The sequence below is a fragment of the Neofelis nebulosa genome, chromosome 5, assembly GCF_028018385.1.
Source record: "Neofelis nebulosa isolate mNeoNeb1 chromosome 5, mNeoNeb1.pri, whole genome shotgun sequence".
Lineage (NCBI taxonomy): Eukaryota > Metazoa > Chordata > Mammalia > Carnivora > Felidae > Neofelis > Neofelis nebulosa.
This window is the reverse complement of record NC_080786.1, coordinates 154,090,188-154,106,166: the sequence shown is the minus strand read 5'-3', so window position 1 is coordinate 154,106,166 and position 15,979 is coordinate 154,090,188. Positions and strand designations below refer to the sequence as shown.

Genomic DNA, 15,979 nt, shown 5'->3' with positions numbered 1-15,979 from the left:
TCATCGTAAACAATTCAAGCCAGAAGAGAATGGAACAGCATCTTTAAAGTGCTGAAAGAGGGGCGCCTGGGTGGCGCAGTCAGTTAAGCATCCGACTTCGGCCAGGTCACGATCTCGCGGTCCGTGAGTTCGAGCCCCGCGTCGGGCTCTGTGCTGACAGCTCAGAGCCTGGAGCCTGTTTCAGATTCTGTGTCTCCCTCTCTCTCTGGCCCTCCCCCGTTCGTGCTCTGTCTCTCTCTGTCTCAAAAATAAATTAAAAAAAAAAAAAAAAAAAACGTTAAAGTGCTGAAAGAAAGGTGTGGAGGAAGAACATTTATCAATCTAGGATTCTGTAACCAGAAAAATATATTCTTTTTTTTTTTTTAGAAAAATATATTCTTAAAAAATGGATGCCAAATAAAGGCGTTTTTAGACAAGTAAAGGTTGAGAGAATTAATTACCAGCCAGATTTTACTACAGGAAATGTTAAGGAATGTTCTTTAGGCTAAAAGAAAACAATTCCAGATGGAAACTGATCTTCAAGAGGAATGAAGAGCTCTTGATAAGATAAATTTATGGCTAAAGATAAAATATACCATATTATCATTTCTTTAAAAACATTTAGATGTTTAAACAACAATAATTTATAACATGCAAAAGTAAAATATACAACAATAATTTCACAAACAGGAAAAAGGAAAGTGGAATTTTACTTCGTAAAATGTATCCTATGTTATACATGAAGTGGCATGAAATTATTTGAACATAGATGTTGCTAGTTAAATACATACAATGCAACCTCTTGAGGAATTATAAAAATGAAACAAATAGGTATAGATGTGAATGCAACAGAATAGAAAAAAGAGCATTAAAATACACTTGATTAGTTACAAAAGATAGGAAAAGAGAGACATAATAACAAAGAAGAAATGGAAAATAGATGGAAAACTCAAAGACAACTATATCAATACTTTCATTAGGTATAAATGGACTAAACATACCAATTAAAAAGCAAAGACTGCCAATCTTAATTAAAAAGCAAGATTCAAGTACATATTACCACATTTTAAATATAAAAGACATAGTAATTAAAAGTAAAATGATATAAAACCAATCACGAAAAGCTTAATTGGATGTATTAATATTAAATAAAATAAGTCTCAGGACAATAAATATTACTATAAGCAAATAAGGACATGTTATAATAATAAAATGGTTAATTCATCAAGAAGACATATACAACTGAAATCTGGATGCACCTAATAACAGAAATCCAAGCACATGACTATGAAATAGAACTGAAAGGAGTAACAGACAAACAACTAATGACAATTGGGAGTTTCAGCACTCCTTTCTTAATACTTAAGAGAGTAAGTAGAAAAAAGAATCAGTAAGAACAGAGAAGATTTAAACTACCCATCAGCCCATATAACCTAATTGATATTTGTAGATTATATCCAACAACTTCATAATGCACATTCTAGAATTCTGATCACCTGAAGAATAAGAATGTAAGTTTTATTGTTTAAAGCCACTAAGTTTGTTGTGATTTATTCCACCAGCTCTAGAAAACTAACGCAAAGGCAAATATCACTATAGCTCCTACAGACATTAATTAAAAGGGTAGTAAAGAAATCTTTTGGACAATTTTATGGCAGTCTATTTGACAATTTAGATCAAATGGCCAATGATTTCAAAGACATAAATTATCAAAATGGATACAAGATAAAAGTGAAAATTTGACTAGCCCTATGTCTGTTATAAAATTTGAATTTTTGTCAAAAACTTTTCCACAAAAACTGAAGGCCAAGAGAGCTTTAAATAGCACTCTTGGGGCGCCTGGGTGGCTCAGTCAGTTAAGCCGCCGACTTCGGCTCAGGTCATGATCTCGCGGTCCATGAGTTCGAGCCCCGCGTCGGGCTCTGTGCTGACAGCTCAGAGCCTGGAGCCTGTTTCAGATTCTGTGTCTCCCTCTCTCTGACCCTCCCCTGTTCATGCTCTATCTCTCCCTGTCTCAAAAATAAATTTAAAAAAAAAACGTTAAAAAAATTAAAAAAAAAAAAGAAATAATAGCACTCTTACACAAACTCCTTCAGATAATACAAGGAAAGGGAATAGTTCCCAAATTTTTATGACATAGCATAACCTTAATATAAAAAGTTGATAAAGACATCACTTACAAAAAAATTTTCAAGCTGTTATTGCCCATGAATGTGGGTGCAAAAATAGTTGGCAGAATATGAGCATATCAAATTAGCAGTAAAAAGAAAGGATAACATATCATGACAAAGTGGGCTCTATCACAGGACTAAACGCTTGGTTTAAGATTCAAAATTAAATCCATAGAATTTACCATATTATCAGTAAAGTAGAAAACTCACTGATATAAATGAAATAGATGAAAAGAAGTTACTAGAAATTCAATAGCCATTCCTGATTTAAAAAATAATAAAACTTTCAATTAGCAATCAATAAAAGGTAAGTTTCACTAGAGTAAAAGTCACCTATGAAAAATCCATAGTGTTTTGTACTTCTTATCCTCATGATTAGGAAGGAGATAAGCCTATCTACTCTCAACATTTCTATCAGGATTGTTTTAGAGGTCATAGTCTTTGCATTTAGACAAGAAAAAGAAATGCAAGCATGACATTTGTAATAGAAGGCACAAATGTACCTACATTTACATATGGGTCTGTACAGAAAAATGTTCACAAATCTACCAGTGTACAAAAGAAAAAGAGAAATGAGTCAAAGCGTATCAATATTTAAAAACAATGAAACGCAAAAGAAGACTGTAACAGAGGAAAAAGGAGACAAAGGAATAAAACAGAAAGAAAACATTTTGCTAATGCCCATAACAAGTCCATCCCTATCAATAATTACTCTAAATGTAAATAGAACAGATAACTGATACCCACAAAACATAGATAATCCTGAAGAACAGTATGATGAGTAAAAGAAGCCAGACACACAAAAAAGAGTAACATATTCTATTTGTATCCATTTATGAAAAATTCCAGAATAGAAAACTATTCAATGGAGATAAAAATCAGAAGAATGGTTACCACTGGGAAGGAGTATTGGCAACTGACAAGGAATGGACATGAGGGAAATTTGGGGGACAGTAAAAGTATTCTAAATCTTGATGGGGTGTTGGTTTTATGATTTTAGGCACTTGTCAAAACCTATCAAACTATACACTTAAAATATGTGTCTATTACTGTATATAAATTCTGCTTCCATTTTTTAAATATTAAAATATAATCTTCCTAAGGTTCAAAATTCTTCAAAAATGAAATAATTAAGTAACTTACTTCGAAAAATAACAACTTTCTCACCAAGAGAACTTTGTTAAAAATGGGTTGGTGTTTTGGAAGGGACTGTATAAAAGAAATAGATGTCACAGATTAGTGGCTGACCTCAATAAATAATAACTTCCCTCCTGGCTCTAATGCTCAATGATTTAAAATGAAAGTCTATTATTTATACACTTTATTCCTTACAGGCTGTATCATCTTTTATAACACATGTGGAAAGTAATCTAACTTCAACATGACTTTTAGTAAATCTATATTTTTGTTAATTGTATTTAACAGCATATAGACACATAAGTATACAAGTTCCTTTAACTTATGCTACAATGGGGATAGGCTTATGATTCATTCAATTACTTTAAAATTGGACCAGATCTGGAGTGCCTGGATGGCTCAGTTGGTTAAGTGTCCAACTCTTGATCTCGGCTCAGGTCTTGATCTCATGGTTGTGAGTTCAAGCCCCGCATTGGGCTCTGTGCTGGGTATGAAGCCTACTTAAAATAAACAAACAAATAAGTAAATAGGCAAACAAATAAATAATGTTATATATATTATACATCTATATACACATATATACTATATACATGTATATAGTAGATGTATATATACACATATAGTAGATGTATAATAGATAATGTACATATTATGTATATAAAATGGGACCAGATCTGGAGTCATGTTTGGTAGGTACTGTAATAGGTTATCATTCTGATTTCAGAAAGTCAGGCACCCCAAATAAACCCTAATCATTGTCAAAGCAGCTTTGAGCCTACTTGTCCTTTAATTTCAGTTTTCATGGTAATGGCTAAAATGGATTTATTAGATTAGGACTACAAAATATCCTTCACTCTCGAATAAAGCATTTTCTGTTTTAAAGTCCTTCTGTGTAGTCATCTTTACTATGTTTTTTTTTTCTTAAAATTTTTCAGTCTGGTGAGTTCAGTATTTTCTTGTTTCAGTTGCTTGCAAAAGAAAATAAATATTCTGAGCTGCACCTCTTTGAACCATCCATGGGTAGATACAAGTACATTCTTTTGCACCCATTCCCAGATGACTGCATTTTTTCTGTCTTTCATCTTTCTCTTATTCCATCATTAAACAGCTGTGTCTTTAGCACATACTTGTAATTGCTGGCCCTGGAATAGTCGCTGGGATGATGAATACTCATTTCTTCCCAGTGAGAGCTCCCATCTAGTGGAAGACAGGTGACAGCCTTACATGGTGGTATGACAGGCCGCAGGGAAACTGTGAAGGAAGAGAGGGAAGTTACCTTATTTAGGTTAGGAGATACCCAATGGGAGGGAGGGATCCTGATGGGTTAGAAAATACAGCATCGAGTTAAAAAGAGACAAAGGAAGGCAATGTGTTCCTGGAAGAAGGTCTGTCACCTGCAGTGGCATGGAAGGCTTGAGACAGCAGGTGCATTTATTTCCCTGGTGTGGTAGAATGGTGTGGCTGGGGAGCAAAATGAGGAAGGATGAGACTCTAGAGCTAACTCTGGCTCACAGTTTGTAGATTCTGTGCACTAAGGTCTAGAGGCCATGGGAATTGATGAGGGAATCTAAAGCAATAAAATCACACAGTTTATGGCAGGACGTTCCATGCACTGAAATAAAGTGAGACCATGAGCCCGGAAGTCCGGAGGGGAGGCCTTTGTGCTCTATGCGAGAAGGGGTGATGGTTGGAGCCAAGGTGGTGGCAGTGGGGATGGCAAAGGTGGGGCTAATTCAGAAGACAGTTTGCAGGAACTGACGGTCTACTCTTTGAGAAAAATATGTGAGAAGCCTTGATGACAGACGTTCTCCCCAAAAGTAGCTGGCCAAGGACCATGCTGGGAGTGGGGAGCTGCTCAAGGCGTATAATATCTCAGAGTTCTCCTCCGTTTCCCGTCTGCCCTCAGTACATAATAGTTGGGACAGGGAGGTTTCTCTGTGGATGGTTAATGCCTGCTGTGAGTGACAGCCTCTTGTTTTTGATTGCTAGAAATCAGGCAGCTGCTCAGATTGCAGCTTTTAATTCGAAGGGTCAAGTGGTTGAATTTGGTCATCACTTCAGCTGGATCATATTCTGAATGAGCTAAATAGACATTGTAGTAAGATGAGGAATCTTATTTATTATTGCCATTTAGAATGGAGGAGCATTCCATATTGCAAAGCGTGGACTTACCAGTTAACTTTGGAACACGGCTTGTCATTTGGTTCATGAAAAAAATATGCAAAGGTATAGTTGGGGAAGCAAAACCAACATGAAAAGAGCAAACAGCATTAGAGAATGATTATGTGGGTCTTTATTTAAATCTTTAACTGGAGTTAAGTGGTTTTCTCTTGGAGGCTTTAAAGCTTTTGGTCTGAGATGTAGTTTGGGATAAATAGAATGAGGAGTTTAGAGACCTTGAAATTGCCTTGTCACAGTGAGGGTGGTTTGGAGGACTTCAAGTGACAGACTATTAATTACAAGAGCAAAATGAACTCTAATAAGGGGGAGATCAGTGATGCGTTCAAGGGAGGCTTCATGGAAGGAGTGAGCTCCATCAGCCCTGATGTGCATAGGGTTTAGAAAATAAAAATGCAACACTCTGTCTCCCAGTTAGAAAATCAAGGTCCCCCTTTCTGCTTTTTCATTTTCTATGTGACTTTGAAAACATGAGTGAATCTCTCTGATCCTCAATTTACTAACCTATAAAATAGGAACAGGGAGACTTGCTTCTTGGAGCTGCTGAGAAAATTTAATTAGGTGACAAGGTAACAATTGGTATGACCTTTGCACTTGGCTGACAGCAGAGCACTCTGATTACTGTCCATGAATGGGGGGCGGGGGTGGGGGTGGGACGGAGGTATATGTTCCAGGCATATGTTCTGAGGTCGGAGACTGATAGCACCAGCCAAGACGTAGAGGCTGTGCCATAGCCAGAGTTGGCCTGTCTGCTTATTTTCAACAAGTGTGTACTTGACATAGGAAAGGCTGGGGAACTACAAATGTCCTTGAATGGATTGTCTTGAGGGAGGAAGACCGTCTGGTAGCAGTTGATGGGCTGTGCTTTGCAGACAGAAAAGCCAAGGAAAACCCACTGGCCTGCAAGCCTGCCTCCCCAGACCTCTTCCCTGCTTCTCTTCTTTCCGTTTTCTTCCTTTCAGCCCTGTGATGATGTGGACACCTCTTAGCTTTGTGACCTTGGGTAAATTCCTTAACCTCTCTTTATCTCCATTTTTTATTCATAAAATGGGATACTACCTAGTAATGATTTCCAAGGGCTAAATAAAATAATGTATTTATCATGGTGCTTGGGACATAATAAACACTCAGGGAGTGATGACACTCTTCCACCCTTGTCCCTCTGTATGCCCCCCTTCCTGCTACATGATTTTGGATCATGATTGAGGGTATACTGCATCGAAGGGCCATGGGGCAACCCAAGCATTAGGCAATTAATTAGAATGAAGGCCTTGGGAATATGGCCAAAAAGGTAAAAGTACAATATAGTTTTGGGATACCACAGCAGCTGAGACAAATTGCACATGGGAGATGAAGGTAACATCTAAGACATTTCAGCTGAGGTGTGGAATAAATGGGTATGACAGCAGTGGAGTTTGCGAGCCCAGTTCCTAGTTATTCCTTCTATCGCAACCTTATGACCTAGAATCATTATAGAACTTAGCACAGTTTTTGACTTGTCAGGTAATTGGGAAGATTTATAGAGACTTAATTTAAAATAAATTAGCTGTTTTCCTACAGGAAGTTGAAAGAAAAAAGAAAACAAAACAACGCTTAGCTCTTATGTGTGTGCCTTATGGCTTACACTGTCTGTGGACCAATAATCTTCCTAATGTCATGCTCAGTGGGGTGACCTTGGCACTAAAGAAGCCATTTGGAGGGAAAGTACTAGACTTAATGACTGAACACACCTGCCCTTTGGTTCCTAATATTGGCTCTGCGTCACTGAGAGGAAAGCTGCAGATGAGATGATTTTCTATCTGCGGCTCCATAGGAGGTCAGTTTTCTCACATTTCTTTATGTCCAATGATGTAGCTGCTGTTTCTGACTTTTAATGATTAGCTGCCCCATAGAAAACAAACACTACTCAAAAGGCCTCTAGTTAACCTTTATTTGGCAAGGAAAATAAAAGTTATACAGGGCCACTATCTTATTGCTAGGTTTAGTGGCCTAATTTTTGTGCCATATTTCTACTATAATTTTATTTCATCCATTGATTCTTCCAACAAATATTTCTGAAGCCTCTATTCTGAGTGCTGGAGTGCAGTGGTGATCAAAACAGAGATACCAAGTTCCTGGCCCATAAGACTCACATTCCAGTGGAAGAAAGGACAACAAACAAACAAACATGCAAACAAACAAACAATGTCAGGTATCTGCATGTACTATGAAATTAAAACTCAGTAGGAGGATTGAGAGTGATGGGGATAGGAAAGGTATGTCAGATAGGATGGACAGGGAAATCCTTTCTCGAGAGATTTTTGAGCAGACTTGACTAAGGTAAGGGAGCAAGTCACAGGGCTCTCTGCAGGAAGTGGGCTCCAGGGAAGAGACCAAGCATGAAGGCCCCAAGTCAGGAGTGAGCTTTGTGTGTTCAAAGAGCTGCAAGAGACCAATGTGCTCAGTGTTACATAAGGGAAGAGGCAAAGGAATGAGGGCGAGGGCCAGGCCATCTTTCTGGTTGTGACAGGAAGCCATTGGATTTTAGTGTCGGGTGTCATAAATTAAATCTTACCTAGACTTTGACCAATTACCATCTTGACTAAATGCCATCCAGTAGAGAGTGGCAATATTTATGTACATATCCCCTCTTCCCCACCACCGCCACCAAATAGCTCCTAGTTTTGCTTTCAGTAAAACTGAATCCTTGTTCCTGGTGACAGCTTAGGGCAGCTTACATCCATCCTTTGGAAATATATAGCTTCTTGGAGGCCATGAATTTTAAACATAAAAAACCATTGAATCGCGCCTAAGATTGAAAAGTACCTGTCCTAAAAAAATAAAAAATAAAAAAAAAGAAAAAAAAAAAAAAGTACCTGTCCTATTACAAACATATTACTATTCCTCTCTCTTTTTTTTTAATTTTTTTTCAACGTTTTTTATTTATTTTTGGGACAGAGAGAGACAGAGCATGAACGGGGGAGGGGCAGAGAGAGAGGGAGACACAGAATCGGAAACAGGCTCCAGGCTCCGAGCCATCAGCCGAGAGCCTGACGCGGGGCTCAAACTCACGGACCGCGAGATCGTGACCTGGCTGAAGTCGGATGCTTAACCGACTGCGCCACCCAGGCGCCCCTTTTCCTCTCTTAAAAACAGCAAAAATAATCCCCCCCCTCCTTTAACAAACAGACCAAGCCAAAGAACACTGTGTTTTAAACAGCCCTCATTTTAGACAAGGTGACAAGAAGGGATCCCTTGGAGACTTCAGATGTTATCAGACTACATGGGTCCCATGACACAATTTGGGTATTTTGGAACATACGTATCTTAAATTTCTCTTTCTGGAGGGACAGATGTAATGTTTGTGTAGTTATGATTCAGACAGGTGTATGGTACAAATGACCTACAATTGCATTTTGGGCGTGTGGCATAATTACTTGGTTGAATCCTTCCCTTCCATTTCCTTAATCACCCTCCTCCCCATTGGAAAATCCTTCTATTGGAAAAACCAACCATATTGGCAAACATGCTCACTACAACATACAAAATAAAGTGTTACACAAGTTAAAGGAGAGCAAAATATAATTTTAAGAAAGGAAACCAACTTTTGGGAATTAAAACCTAGACAATACAGAGTACTTAGTCTTTGGGTCCTATAGGAAGTTTTAGCTCAGATTACAACAGTTCCACCTGTAGTCTGTTTCTTCTTGGCCAAAATCCTCCTATAGTGCTTTCTGCTGTCTTCCCTCAGAAGAAAATAGGTCCATCCTACTCTCAAGGTCTTTGGGCATTGGGGTCACTGTGATCTGTGTTATGATCTTAGCCATGATACTTTGGAGAAAGCCTATTTCCCTGTTCTGTAAAGCTAGAGTAATGTCCATTTGTTTTTCCTTTCAGCAGATATTTTCAGAGTGCTTTCTATGTTCCATTGCTGTGCTCTGTGCTGGGGATACAATGGTCAGTGGGAAAGGAATGGTTCTTATTCTTATATGGTGAAGAGCCTTATGGGGGAGACAGGCAATTAAACCAGCAACACCAAACAATTTTGATAAAGGCTATGGCAGGGCAACAAAGGGTTCTGTGGGGGCATTTAATCTCATTCATAGCACTAGAAAAGGTGTCTCAGACTAAGTGGGCTCGGAACTGAGATGCAAATAATAAGTGAGAGTTCGTTAAACAAAGAAATGCAGAAGCATGTGTGAAGTCCAAGCAGCAAGAACAATCATGGGGACTGGAGAACAGACAGAGTTTTAGAACAGCTGGAGAAAAGCCTGCAAGAGGGGAATGTCAAGAGATGAAGCTGGAAACCAGGGACCCAAGTCATAAAGAACCTTCACAATATTGTGTGATTCTGGATTATATCAAAGAACAATTGGAATGCACTGACGATTTTAAGCAGGCAGTCACATCGTCCAGTAAGTGTCTTGGATTCTTCAAGCTACTGTGTGGAGAACAGACTCAAGAGGGGTGGTAGCTGCCAGGTAGACAGACTCCAGTGACGAGGCTACTTCTAAAACCAGATAAGAACCAGTATTGGCCTTTGTCTCCGGGAAAGTTCCTCCAAAAGCAGAGTGTGAGGTACGTGATTGGCTGCAAGTCACTAATGATATGTGATTCCTGGATTCCAGAGTGAGGGCTGGATGGCAGGAGTAAGATCAGAAAGAAAGGGAAAAAATCAATAAAGGTTGTTTTAATGAGCTTGTTGCCACCTTTGGGCAGTGGGGGATCCTTTATACTGGGAATCCTCTGAGGAATCACAGATAATCACAATCACTTCTTAAAGTGTTGTCTCTGGACCAGCAGACTCAGCATCCCTGGTAGCTTATTAGAAAGGCAGTATCTTAGATCCCTCCTCAGATCTACTAAGTCAAAACTTTGGAAGATATGGCTCAGCAACTTGTGTTTTAGTCAGCTCTTCAGGTGATTCTGATGCCCTATAATGTTTGATCACAGGCATAGAAAGAACATGCCTCAGACTCGTCCCATGGGATTGGAGGATGGAGAGAAGAGGCATTTCCCTCCCCCAACTCCTGTCCCTCATTGGTATATGTTTGTCACCCACATTTCTGGGTTGCATCAGGGAGAGTGAGTAAGCATTTGTGACACCAGAGAAGGCCCTGGGACAGCAGAGACTCATGCTCTTGGTGTGGTACCCTGGCAAGTGCATGGAACTGTCCAGCCCCTAGTGTGCTGAAACCAGATGAATGGAGGATATGATATGTGGCAATTTACCACACACCTTGTTTACCCATGGTGACTAGGGCATGCAATAAATATGGAGAGATTTTGAGGATATGTGATACATTTTCGAGGAAGAACCATCAGTGCCAGATATAAGGAGATGAAAGAGGAAGTTATGAAAGATAATTCTCAGTTTTATAGGCCATTTCCATCTATAATTACCTTACACTTACAATATGTCAATGGCTATTTCTCATGTAAACCTCTTTGATCAGTTTTTAAGTAGTGTCCCTTTGGATTAGAACCAAATTGAGGGGAGGGGTCATGGATCAATTATAATTAGACAGGCTTCCAGAGAAAATGCAAGAGAGTAGTGATCCTGTCCATTTGACAAAAGGTTTCCTTCTCTTAGCAGAATTTGAGCCAAATAGAGCATAGACTATAGATGACTGCATATTTACTTTCCACCTGGCCAGAGTGATTTTGGCATTGTGCCTTAAACTTTATAATCTATCCTCAAGATTTATTACTTTTACTAGAAAACTTTGCTCTATATAACCTCCAGAATTTTTCCTAGAAATAGTTTTCTCAGCTTGAGACAGCCATCCCTTATCACCTTATTTTAAATATATTTACATTTTATTGAATATATTTGTCTCAGAATACCATCTAAATGAAGTAAAATCGCTTGCTAGTTAAGCAACATTGAGGAGACCCATTGGCTGCATACATGATTTAATTTGCAAGTTGGGAATTGTGTTTGTTAAGGATATGTTAAAGCTGGACATACCTGCATTTATTAAATTAACAAGCACTCCCAGAGCACTTAATATCTTCCAGACACTGTTCTGAGAACACTTGTAATCTTAATTCCTTTGATCTCCACACCAATCCTATAAAATGAGTACTGTAATTATACCCAATTTAAAGATAAGGAAATTGAAGCCAAGAGACATTTGATAACTTGCACCAAATCATCCAACTGGAAGAAGCAAAGTTGGAGCTCAAACCCTGGTATTTAGTCCTTGGCCCTGTACTCCTAGATATCACTGTTGTCTCTTTCAAAATTTTTTTTTTTCAACATTTTTTATTTATTTTTGGGACAGAGAGAGACAGAGCATGAACGGGGGAGGGGCAGAGAGAGAGGGAGACACAGAATCGGAAACAGGCTCCAGGCTCCGAGCCATCGGCCCGGAGCCTGACGCGGGGCTCGAACTCACGGACCGCGAGATCGTGACCTGGCCGAAGTCGGACGCTTAACCGACGGCGCCACCCAGGCGCCCCACTGTTGTCTCTTTCAGAAACACAGCAGTGATTACAATCTCCAGCTGCTTCTTGTGTCTTGATATCATTCCCTCCTCCTCAACTGTTTTATGGACAAAATGATCTTCACTGTGGTTCATATCATTCCAATGTGTTTTGAAGCTTCTAGCTAACATGGACTCTTACTTTTCTCCCAGTCCATTTCGTGTTGTGGCTGGAATTACTATTGATCTGTAGCATGTAGGCCCATATTTCTGTCTCAAAATAAGAATTTTGGAAATTGCAAGGCAGACAAGACTAGCTTTACCAGGAATTAAGGAAAGGAGATGAAGAACACTCACATTTGCTAAGTGCCTGGCATATGGTAGACACAATCTATCTCCTCTCATATAATGGACTGCCTCATTGAAAGTTCATCCCATAATTAATCATTGATTTTGATGGAAAAGATTCTGAGATTCTAATACCTTCAGATGCTGCCTTTCCTAGAAGTATATGTATCTTCTCTTTAAGAGAAGACACAAATACTCTTACAATGACAATAACTTAATTCAAAGCATTTGCTTTCTCTTGGCAGGTGTGTTTCAGGACAGAGTGCATGTGTATGATTTGGGTAGGGATGCATTTTTTCCAGCACTTCATAAAACTCACCAAATATGCATTTATTTAATATGCTTTCTTAATATGTACACGATAAAGTCTTCATGGTACCTCACTTCACTTAGCTTCCATCATCCTCTGTTGGTCCAGAAGAGTACTTACTGACATCAGGAATAATGGTCTGTGTGTCTTCATCAGATTTTGGGGAGAAGTTCAATACCATGCTGTGTTCTTTATTGCCTTTAGGGGATGCCTATTAATTTTCCCTTCATCTCCTATTAGAACAAGAATAGATACCAAATGCTTTGAGCAGTGCACACCCAAGAGGAATACTTCCTCTTGATAATTGCTCTTTGTTCCTTAAATTGTGGTCCTGATTCTATTTGCCATGGAGTGGATTGCTCAAGATCTTCCATACCCCAAGTAAAAATCAATGTCCTATTCCCTTGGTTTATTCAACTTCCACACATAAGAGGCCAGTTTTTCCCAGAGCAAATTAACTTCAGTCTGCAGAATCTCACTGATCTAAATAAGAAAATTTTCCTACACTGAGGTCACTTTCCTGACTTATTCCAGATCACATATACTATTTTTCAGTCTTCCATATAGGTAACCTGTTGTTTTTATTTTAATGTCCATTAAAATTATTGGCATTATTAAAATCATAGCTTTGAAAGTTGTGTTCTTGTCCAAATTAAGGGTGACATTTCTCTCTTTTCAGTTCCTCCGAAATTTGTGGTTCAGCCACGGGACCAGGACGGGATTTATGGCAAGGCTGTCATCCTCAATTGCTCAGCTGAGGGCTATCCTGTACCCACCATAGTGTGGAAATTCTCTAAAGGTATGAAGTTACTTGATTTGCTTGTTACCTGCCGAACATATGTTAGAATCTAAAGAATTAGATGAGCATTTCGAGTCCTTCCAGATGTGTTTCTGGCAAGTAAATATGTTCCCACCTCCGCCAAGTCTTTCCTCTCACAAATAACCCTACTCCACTGAAATGTTTTTATTTGGACCAGGAAAGTATCTGGTCTTGCATAGCATTCCCTGGGGAAGATCACGAATGAGGCAGGTTATTCCATGGAAGCTATTTCAGCACCATGGATAGCTCTGCATTGCCTACAGGAGTTGTGTAACCATAATCCACTTGGAGAGAACTGCATACCCTGACATGTGCAGACACAAGGATGAATTGTCAGTATTGCTCATTGTTTGGAAAGTATTTCCCTGTTGTTTATACATTTGTGGTTAAGTGGCTTTAGAAGGTTAAAAATAAAAACACATCCATCCCCTATTTTCAGCATCCAGTGTTCTTTGTTTTCACTCCTAATCATGCTTTCTCTGTGCAAAGGCAAAGCAGCCTCCCCACTTTTAAGGTAACACTGTCAATGTTGCAGGAATAGAAACTTGTAACATGCAGACTGATGGGGAACATTCTAGACACCATGAAGATCATTTGTGTCCATCTTTTTTTTTTTTAATTTTTTTTTTCAACGTTTTTTATTTATTTTTGGGACAGAGAGAGACAGAGCATGAACGGGGGAGGGGCAGAGAGAGAGGGAGACACAGAATCGGAAACAGGCTCCAGGCTCCGAGCCATCAGCCTGGAGCCTGACGCGGGGCTCGAACTCACGGACCGCGAGATCGTGACCTGGCTGAAGTCGGACGCTTAACCGACTGCGCCACCCAGGCGCCCCCATTTGTGTCCATCTTATTGTCTTCTCCAGGAAAGCGTTCTTAACTGTGCTTATGAACATATTGGAATTCTCTCTCTTTTTTCATTCACTCACCTTCACTCATTAATGTATCAAGCAGTTGAAGGCCAAATACACACTGGTGGGATAAACAAACAAATAAATCATGGTCTCTTTTCCTAACAGTCTAAGACCTACTATATGTGTTTAATTGTTCTGAGTCTGTTACCTATTTGTTTGCTTTATTATGGTTTGTATTCCACATACTGCTTTTTAAAATAACATGCTGTATTTCTTATTATGGAAATAACAACAATGGAAGAAAGACAAAATGGGTCACTTACCACCTCCTTCCTGGTATATTTCCTTCCAGGGAGAAAGAGAAGAGGGAGGGAAGAGAATGCTAGAAACCATTTCGTTGCAGGAAGGAATCATTTACATTTTTAAGAATTCCCCGAGCCTACTGTCCTATAGCCTGCCACATACATTGTCCATGCCAAAGCACTTTATTCAAAAAGCAAAGCCTGTTGTTCAGAGTAACTGCCCACATGACTTTTTATTTTAGGCCATATTTGAAGCCTCATGTTGCATTATATGGAAACAAACAGCGTGCATTTAACTTAGTTTGCATACATGTTCATATATGATATTATGAACATTTTCCACAACACTTACCTTCTTCAAAATTATTTCTAATGTTTGCCATTGTGCAAGGCTCCCTGTCTCTCCTTGAGATTGTTTTCAGTTTCTCCTATACACTCTGCAGACGAACATCCCTGTATGTGCATCCCATCCAGTGTACATGTGTGTGATTGTTTCCTTAGAAGTAAAGTGGCATTTAAGGCTTTGGGTCTGTATGGCCCAGGGTTCTTGGGAAAATATTGTGGCAATTTGCACACCCACCAGCAACGTGAGGCTGTGTGTATCCCTGTGTCGTCACCAGATAGAAAGGATCTTTTTATTCCTAATCTTTACAATATGATGGGTGAAATGGCTTTCTGTTTTAATTTGTATATTTGGATTACTAATGATGCTAAACATGTTTATCCTATGTTTACTGCTTCCCTTTGGGGGAATTTCTTATTCATGTTACTTGCACACTTCCCTCCAAGTCTTATTTATTTGTAAGAGTGTTATTCTTAGATGAAATAATGCTTTGTCTGTCATGGATCTGGTAGACATTTTATTCCTTCCCATCACTGATGTGTGAATGAAGTTATAGTAGCCTTTTTTTATTTTAAAATTTTATGTGCAATATGAAATCATCAAAGAAACAATGAGAGACTTCAACAAACAAATTTTTATAAATGTGTTTTAAATTCCCCTCAAAGGGCACCTTTTGGGATGGGCAGTGGGGGTTGTATGGAAACCAATTTGACAGTAAATTTCATATATTAAAAAATAAATTAAAAAAAATTAAAAAAAATTCCCCTCAAATAACACCATTCAAAGATAAACAAGGATAAGTGCTCTGAACGTTTTTGGCTAGCCTTTCAGACCTGTCCCCTGGAAAATGCATATATCTGTGGATATACCTGTAATTCTGTGGGCTCTTTAAATTGATCTTATGATTCTTCACTTATAATCTTCCTTCTTCAGTTACCAATATACTGTGAATGTCTTTCCCTGTGAATAAACATGGGTATTCACTATGACTTTTTAATATCTGTGTAGAGCTTACATTAATACATCCATAAGTCCATCTAACTATCTCTTACCTTTGTTAGGATTGGGCTCAGTGACTTAAAGCCACAAGGGTTTACTCTTTCTCGTATGAGGAGTCTAGATAGACAGTTT

The 15,979-nt window shown here is 38.8% G+C and overlaps 1 protein-coding gene across 2 annotated transcripts in view; it reads left to right on the top strand.

The window, feature by feature from the left end:
• The window catches only part of DSCAM (DS cell adhesion molecule), a 701,711-nt gene that overhangs the window by 502,894 nt on the left and 182,838 nt on the right, over positions 1-15,979 (top strand). For both annotated transcript variants that reach the window (XM_058732055.1, XM_058732057.1), the window contains exon 10: positions 13,210-13,329. In XM_058732055.1, coding sequence (XP_058588038.1) covers positions 13,210-13,329 — 120 coding nt within the window. The remainder of the gene's footprint in view (positions 1-13,209; positions 13,330-15,979) is intronic.